General features: G+C 41.7%; 1 protein-coding gene across 1 annotated transcript in view; it reads left to right on the top strand.

Annotated features, from left to right (window-relative positions):
* The window catches only part of KIF13A (kinesin family member 13A), a 112,170-nt gene extending 104,443 nt beyond the window's left edge, over window positions 1-7,727 (top strand). Inside the window, 2 exon segments of the mRNA XM_015564138.1 lie at window positions 3,785-4,576; window positions 6,152-7,727. Of these exon segments, the coding sequence (XP_015419624.1) occupies window positions 3,785-4,576; window positions 6,152-6,178 (819 nt within the window). The 3' untranslated portion in view covers window positions 6,179-7,727.
* The last annotated feature ends 1,014 nt before the right edge of the window (window positions 7,728-8,741 follow it).

The raw sequence follows: 8,741 nt of genomic DNA, 5'->3' as shown, positions 1-8,741 counted from the left end.
CAGCCAAGGTTGAGAACCACTGCTCTAGCCCCAAGTCCCGATCCAGTTCCTGTGGGAGAGGAGCGTGCACAACAGCAGCTGCTCCTCTGAATCTTAATGAGCTGCTCAGTCACTTGGTTGCCCACCCCCTGCTTAATTAATAAGAGCTGCAGCTCGGTTAGAAAGGCCAGGTGGCTTTGTTACCCTCAGATTTCTTGGCTCTGTGGCTGATTGGATCTGTTTGTTGACACGGCCCTTACTCACATGGCGCACAGGCACTACATTGAAACTCATTTCAACAACAGGTACACTGGGTAGAACACATTAAAAGGCAAGTGAATGACCCTTCTGGGCTGCCCAGCAGATAGTTCCACTGTATTCAGAGTTTGCCTAATAGTTATTTTCTATACTTTAAATGTTTTTAAAGTAAAACCTACCTCAGGACCTCCGGCTAGCTGGGGTAGACCGGAACCAGCTTCTCTTGACCCGGGAAGTCTCAAGCAGCAGCGAGCCTCTGGTCCACTGAGCAGGACTCGAAGGTACCATCTTACTTGAGAGATGGGCCTCTGCTGTCCTCTGAAGCTATTGAACTATTTATTTTATTTCAGATAGCAGCTTTTCCAGGATGTTTTGGTGGACGTTAAGGATATCACTTGCTTGACCTGAGATTCTAGTTTCTTTTTAGGAAGAGTTTATTTCTCCCCTTATAAGTGGATATATACTGCTTTCTTCCTTTGTTCCTAATCCACTTTCTTTTTCCACTCTTGAGAAATGAGAGACTGAATCAATGGTTCAGTCTCATCAAGGGAGTTGGAAATCATTTTTGAGAAGCAATATTGTTCCTTTTATTTTTTAGCCCATGTAATTACCAAAGTAACCTATAATTTCACCAAAAAATATAGTGAATATAGCTATGCTTGGTCCTTTAAAGCAGTATTTTGTTATCATTTAAGACAAGTACTTTGTGTCATGTATGAATAAGATAAAGGCAACGATGTGCATTCTGAGTCTAAGTCATGAAGCAGAGAGAAGAGCAGCAAGGAAGTCATTTCTCCCTCTCTTAGGTCTTATATACACAGCATGTGGCTTATTTCTCCCATTTTTCATAAGAAGAAACAAAAGACTTGTTGAGTGACTGGCCCAAGGTCTCACAGTTAATGAGATGTAGGAACAAAGGCTCTGTCCCTCAGCAGAATTCGGCTGGCCCCCGTGACCCCAGAGGTGGTGCAGTTTCAGTCACTCCTCTGCTGTACTTTCTAAAAGGTCTGTCCATCTCTTAGTACCACGGACAGACGTACTGGGGGTCCTTGGCTGGTACAATCTTTCTGAAGATCCAGACTGTCTCTCTGATGAACAACACACAGCCAATTATAGTGGGAATGAAAATGAGTTTAACAAGTGAAACTCCTTGCAGAGTCACTGCTTTAGTGGGTTTTAATTCCTTCTTAGATTCAAGATATTTTTTTCTATATGTAAGTTTCAGTTGCATAAAGTAAATTGCAAAAATAAAATCATGAAGACTGTAGCTATAGAGAAGCTTGAGAACTTAATTCCATGATCTACTTTTAAGTATAGTTTTCATTCTTCTTGCCTTTAAGACATAGTAGGATGTGCTTAATTTAGTCTTCTTTAAGCTGCAATGATAAATAACATTTCTGGAATAAAATGTCTGTGTAACCAAATTTCCTTAACATACAGTTTAAGACAATTAAGTCCTCTCTTTTCTTTTTGAAGACAGGAACTTGATAAACTTTCAGTCTCCTTTTATGTGTTAAATATTTCCTCCGTACTCGGTTTTCTTTTTCTATAATTAGTTGTCCCTGCTGCTTTAGCCCTTCGCCCCACCCCAGCCCCACCCCAAGTGCAGAACTATGTGCTCATCTCTATTTGAACTTAACATCTTGGGGTTTTTGTAGACTCTGAAGTTTTACTAAAGGTCATTCTAATCCTTTACAACTAGTTTTTTTTATCTTTGTGAGTTTGACAAATGTACACCTGTTTCTACATGTTAGATTTGTGATTGAATATTTCATTTGTTGTATTTTAGGATGACAGGCCTTTCCTCAGTCTTCAGAAGAAATAACTTCAGGCATAAAAAGAGCCCCAAATTTTATTTATCTCACAACAACTAACTCTTTAGTAAAGATACTTGGGCTTGGGGAGTTATATTTCTTTGATTAAGTTAAAAGGAAATTTAGGAGATACAAACACTTGCAATTCAGTTTTGAATCTAAACAAGTCAAGTGAAGAATCTAGAAAACACCGACAAAGGCCACTGATCCAGACAATTATTCCCAATCTTTGTTCCTTTACTAACACTCCCCCAACCCTGGAGAAAGAACACTCTACTCCACACATTGGTTAGCAATGTCACTTAATTTAGAATTCAGCTAAAGATAAGATGGCAAGAGATTAGTGTTGCCAAAAAATGTTTTGCTGATTTCTGGAACTTTATCACTGATATTTGATATTCACCTTTAATTAATAGCCAAGGAATTAAGATTACTGATGCTTTTAAATAATTTATATTCGAGTTATTTTTAAAACTAAAACGTGCTGAAGAGTATTAAATTAGTTTGAGGTATTTAGCATCTAATGAGATGTAAAAGAAAATATTACAATAAAATTCAGTGGATGAAATTTGTTGATTTGTGAACTACCATCTGCTATATCAGTGGGGTGTGGTCTTCCTCCTCCTCCGCACCCTCTCTCTCTGCCCCTTTCCAGCCCCCTCATCCCCTCCAAGTGTCACTCTGATCAGTAAGGTTGATGTTTGGTTCCAGGCGATTTCCATCCACCAGGCAGTGTCCAAGATTGTTGCTCAACATTGGTATTCCCCGTTCTTGGGACAATGGCTGGCACATAGAGGGTGCTAGATGAATGTTGAATGAAAGTCATATTTTAAAAGAGGAAAGGAATATTTGCAATGTCACGAAATGTTTATAAGGTTAATTAGAAAGGACTAGATAGTAATGTCATTTGTTTTTATTTGAATGTAATATACTCATATGTTTTACATTGTTTTCCACAAAATATAAAAGAATCATTCATTGGGGAAAGAGACTGGGGAGTTGATAACACCCACTTTTGCATATTTACCAATCTTTTTTAAACAGACTTCTAAAGCTATTTGACAAAGGAGCTTTCCATTTAAATCTTATCTTCCTCACCTTCTAACCAAATCCTCTATCCATGCTTCCCCACACCTCTGGAAAGGTAATGCTAGTACTTTACAGCATTCTAATATTTAGTATAGTGCTGAGAATGCATGGAGATTGTGTTCTTAGTTTGCTCTCTGGGCCTTATTTTACTGCCCTCTCTACCATAAAATAGCTCAGAAACCTTTCACAAATCACCTTACGGTTTATCTGCACTGTCTTCCCAAGGCAAGGATTGTAAGAACCAGTAGAGCAGCAGCTCCTCCCTCACTGTCCCTCTTCCTCTCTCCTTTAATTAGAGAAGGAACAACATCCCAGCTGAAGACCAATCGCAAGTAACTAATTCAAATCCGCTGCACTTTGTTCCAACCTTTTTCTTAAACCAGGGGAGCAAAAGTTTCTAATAAGCATGGCATGAGCAAGAAGAAATAAATCTTCATATTAGGAAATAATGGGTTTGTGTTCACACATTTCTGAGAACAAGGTACCTGTGTCCATTCTGTCGACAAGATTTAACCAAGCTCGAAAGAAAAGGAAAAAAATACACACTAAGCACGAATGCCTGTAGTAGTAAAGTATTTAAAACCTGTCTGAATAGTACAGTTGCTCGAAGGAGCTAATGGCTGACTTCTGCTTCACTTCTATAGGACTCTGAGGAGGAGGACAGTGACCTGGAAGCTCTTAACAGGAAGCTGGCAGGCTCACAGCCTTATGTACCGGTGGAGTTTGCTGACTTCAGTGTTTACAATGCCAGCGTGGAGAACAAAGAGTGGCTTTCTTCTAAAGTAGATTTGACGAACTCAAGGGTCTTGGAGAAAGAAGTATCCCGTAGCCCTACCACCAGCAGTATTACCAGTGGCTACTTTTCCCACAGTGCCTCCAATGCCACTCTGTCCGACATGGTGGTCCCCTCTAGTGACAGCTCAGATCAGCTAGCCCTTCCGACGAAAGACACAGACTCCAGTGAGCATTCTGGACTATTGCTTGGGCACGATCTCAGACCACCCTCAAACAAAGAGTTGACAGAGCTAGAAAGAGGTTTGGTAAAGGATAAGATCATTATGGTGCCACTCAAGGAACACAGTGCCTTAGCCAAAGGGAGCCCATCATCCCAAAGCATCCCTGAGGAAAACTCCAAAATGTCCTGTAGGACCGGCTCATGTTCAGAACAAGATGCCTGCTCTGGCAAGAACGGCCACGCCGCCCGGGAGTTCTGTCCCCGGGAGGTGACCGTGGAGCACACCACAAACGTCCTCGAGGACCACTCTTTCACAGAGTTCATGGGAGCATCAGATGGGAATGATTTTGAGGCTCTGACAGATTCTGCTGCTGGAGAGATTTCAAGTAGGAAGAACCTACCAAATAAAATGGACAATGAGAGCGTCTCAGATGAGCCCCAGGACCCTGGCCAGCCACATTCCTTGGCAGAGGATGACCAGGTAATAAATTCTAGAGGCATTCCTTTGGGTTCTGTGCTATCAGTGACGCACCTGATTGTGCACCAACCCCCAGAGGCCCTTCACCTGGGTACTTAGTAGGAGAGATTCTTTTTGACATTTCTGACAGGGAAGATGGGCCCCCTTGGGGAGCAAGCCCACGTTGCCTGCCCAGCGTCTGTGTGTGGGGAGAAGTTTGCTCGCATAATTTCAGAGTAGAACTAGGAAATATATAGGAACAGTGGCTTTTTCAACTGGCATGTGGGTTTTGTTGAAGGAAGCATTCATGTGGATAAGGATCAGTCAGCCTCATTCATTCCCTGAAATGTTTAATTCTGGTAGTGTCTGGCATATTTCATCAAACTAGTGATTTCTTGGCTTCTACTAGCTATACCATTATTTTATGTATCATTAAGAAGAAATGCTTCCAATTAAACTACATAATATCAGAAGTTGTAAAACACAATCCAGTTTCAGAGATGTTAAATGTTGGGGGAAATAACATGCATCATAGAATTGCTAAAATGTGGTCATTAGGTGTCCATTGGGTAAAAGGTGCTTTGGGGAAGTACAGGTGAATTGCTTGAGCAGCTGAAGTTTGGAACTTCTCTCCCCAACTTAAGAAGAAGAATAAAGTTACTCATAACTGTTCTTACAAACCAAACACTTGTTGCCTCAAAAGTCTTCAACTTCCTCTACACTGACCTTCAAGCAGAATCTGCATTGCTGGCCTACGTCAGCTTTCCAGTCCCTCTTCCAAGAAGGGCTTGGACAAGAAGCCCAGGAAAATTCTTCCCAGGAACAGTGCTTCTGAACCTAAATGTGCAGTGAATCCCTTGGGGGTATTGGGCGAGGGTGCCTCTTAAAAATTCAGATTCCCAGGAGCCACTGCCCTCCACACCTAAGATTTTCCTTCTGTTGGGATGGATCCTGGAGGATAAGTTTTCACAAACCCCTCCACTGAAGTAATATTAGCAGGGTGTCTGAGGGCTGCACTGGAGACACAGCCCGTAGAAGAGGGAAGAGAGACAACAACCCCCTCATTTCATTGCCCAGCAAACAGGAAGCATGCCTCGTTTTTTGCTTTTGAAAGTCTCCTGAACTGTGTCCCTGCCAGATACTTGGATTAAAGGTGGAATTTAGGAAAATATTTGTTGTATTAAAGTGATGTGGGATTATGGTGATTTTTCTTTTTCTTCATTGCTCTACTATTTTTGTTATTTTAGTTTTCGTAAGTTGCTTTGACATCGTAACAGTTTGAGAACTTTTTAAGTATTAAAGTTTGACTTTTGTTCTCACCTGGGTATGACTTAGTATGTGGGCCCAGAAATAACAATTTTTTACTTTAACTTTGGATCTTGCTTTCCATTACCTTTCCTGGAAGCTCCCCCTGGGGGCCAGGTTTCTCCCTTGTATACTGTAAATTTTAGAACTGGATTCCATCTTAAACCGAATACTGTGGGCCCCTTTAGGAAGAGCCCCTTGTGTAGGGTGGGTGCGTCTGGCTGAGGGTGGTCCCTGTGCGTGGGGAGGGCAGGTGGGAACGGGAGCTTGAACTCACTAGCCTCTGAATTCCAGGGGAGCAGGACCTCGACTACGCGGTGAAAGACAGCAAGCACTTCCTCCGCAGGCCCCAGCACCTTCGTCCGGGGTCTTCCTCAAAAGCACCAGCCTCATCTTTAAAACATGCTGCACCCAGCAGGACCTCACACCAGCATGGAGAAGCCATGCACTACTTGGGCCACCACCTCTCCCCTCCTGAGCAAGGAGCAGCAGCAGAGCTTTGCCACCTGGGTGAAACGACAGCTTCTGCTTCTTCCAAAAGGCCAGGAAACCGAAAATCCTGGATTCATTAAGTGGCAGTATTTTTGTTTGCACTTACTACACACCGCACTGTGTAGAAACCTCCACAGAGTCAAACAGACTTATTCTTGTACAATTTTAATCAGTTCTTACTGTAGAATCGAGTGGTTTTTTTTATAAATAATATATATTATGTATATGAAATGTATCTATAGTATGTTCTGGGACAGACAGAACTGCACACTAAAATGCAGATAAAATGGTTTGTAGAAATCATAAGGTACTGGACTTTGTTACAAAGCACCTTGGGCGACCTCGTATACACGAGCAGATGAGAGACATTTCATTGCCTAAGAACGAGGTTGCAAATCCCTCTGCAGAAAAGGCTACAGAATGCCGTTCTTTATAACCAAAGAACTTCTATATGACTGACCAGTTTTGCTGTCCACTCTTGTTTCCTGTGTACATATATGTTTGACTGCAAGTTTGGTGCCATACTCGCCTTGGCTACCAGGCCACGTGCTGCCGTTCTGTCCTGTTTCATAAGCACACTGAAAACTCCCACAGCGCTGTTCTTTGGTCTTCCACCTGGCCTGCCACCTGCTGACCTGACATTGTATTATAACCATTGACAGTGACTGGGGCTCTGCCTCCAGCATGTCTCATACCTTGGTCCAGCCCAGCAAGGCAGGCAGAGTGCGGAAAGCAGTATTACTGTAGAAACACCAGGGCATACCAAGAGTTGGATTGGGGTGGGGGAGGGGGTGTGGATTTTTGTCTCTTCGTGGTTTTGTTTGGATTGGTAGGTTTCATTGTGGTATGGTTTTTACTGTTGCTATTGTACTTAATTCTGGAAAATGCTGAAGAGTTGGAATGAGCTGCAAAGTACTCACTTCACCGTGTTTGCAGGATTCGATTGAATGCAGATGACCTGCTGTCGCTGTCTCCATGTGGAAACTGCTCCTGCTAATGGAGACATGGAGAGGAGCGTGTGTGCAGAAGGTCTTACAAAGGTGCTTTATGTGCCTGTTCTGAAGATGCCTGTGCAGCTGGCCTGGAGGACAGCAGTCGGTGTGTGTGAGAGCGAGGGACGTTGCACAGCCCTCTGCACCTTCGTTCTTTAAGTTCTTAGCATCAGTAAGTGAGTAAGATATTGGAAACTTTAATGAAAAGCTGCTGTTCATGATTTTTGTGTATAGTGAGCTGACTGTAGTATTTTACTATTGTCTGTTTTGAAGAAGAAAAACTGTAATTTATATCCCCTTTCAACTTGATCGTATTTAATTGGTACAGATTGTGTGTGTGTGTGTGTGTTTTAGAATACAGACGGTCTAATTCAGGTTTTAAAACAGCAGTTGTTTGTCTTTAATACTCTGACATTAGTTTCAAATCTGATTGTTCACATTTGTGCTTCTCATGTCCCTGCAGCTTAAACAATAATAGTCACAGCCAACATTCATTGAGGGTTTACTATGTACGGGGCACTGTTCCCAACATATGATATTTATTATCTCCTTTAATCCTCACAGCAATAGATGCCATAAGTACTGTTGTTACTGTGTGTTTGGTGAATGGAAAACTGAGGTGGAGAGGTTAGTGACTGGGAGAGGGATTTTTCTCACACTTCCAGCAGTTCCTCCGATCTGTGTTCTGTCTGGTGACGTATCATAGAGGGCCAGGCAGGACTGTGGTGAGTGTCAAAGTCCCAGACTGACCAACAATGGTGGGGCATCTGCAGCGGAAAGGACAGAATGTGTTAGTCCTGCTCATGGTGCTTAAACAAATATTTAGAGCAAGTAGCAGTGCCTGCCATCCATGAAATAGTAATTAAAGTTAGCTTAATATGAAAGACTTACCTAAAAATGCTATTATAGAATCTTTTCAGGAAAATCTCAGTTGTTTACAATAGCCTTTCTGAAGTATCAAGAATTAAATCTAACTTCTGGACAGAAGGGTCTTATATATTCTGCCAAGAAAAAATAGAAGGGAAAAAGCCCAAAACTTCTTTGGATTTTACAAAATAGGGGTTGGGGTGAATACCGGCTATATAATATTTAAGTAAACTATGACAAATACAAACACAGTTCAAGACAAAATGGACAAATTATTCCCTTTACTAGTGTGAGATCAATGGCATTGTCATTTGTCATTATGACGTGGGAGAGCAAACTGGTTTTAAGACATAGTTTATTGGATAGTTAAGTATAAGCATGTGTTTAACAGTTAATTTCCAAAGTACATTACTACCATTGTCATCACATTTATTTATAGTTATTTGGACACATTTTATCATAACAAAAATATAGCCTTGTGTTTCTAGGGCACCCCCTAAAATGAAGACTAGCTTAATAAAAATATCTTTAGG

This window comes from Myotis davidii, unplaced genomic scaffold (assembly GCF_000327345.1).
Source record: "Myotis davidii unplaced genomic scaffold, ASM32734v1 scaffold279, whole genome shotgun sequence".
Lineage (NCBI taxonomy): Eukaryota > Metazoa > Chordata > Mammalia > Chiroptera > Vespertilionidae > Myotis > Myotis davidii.
The sequence above is the reverse complement of the archived record's forward strand: the minus strand, read 5'-3'. Positions and strand labels throughout refer to the sequence as shown.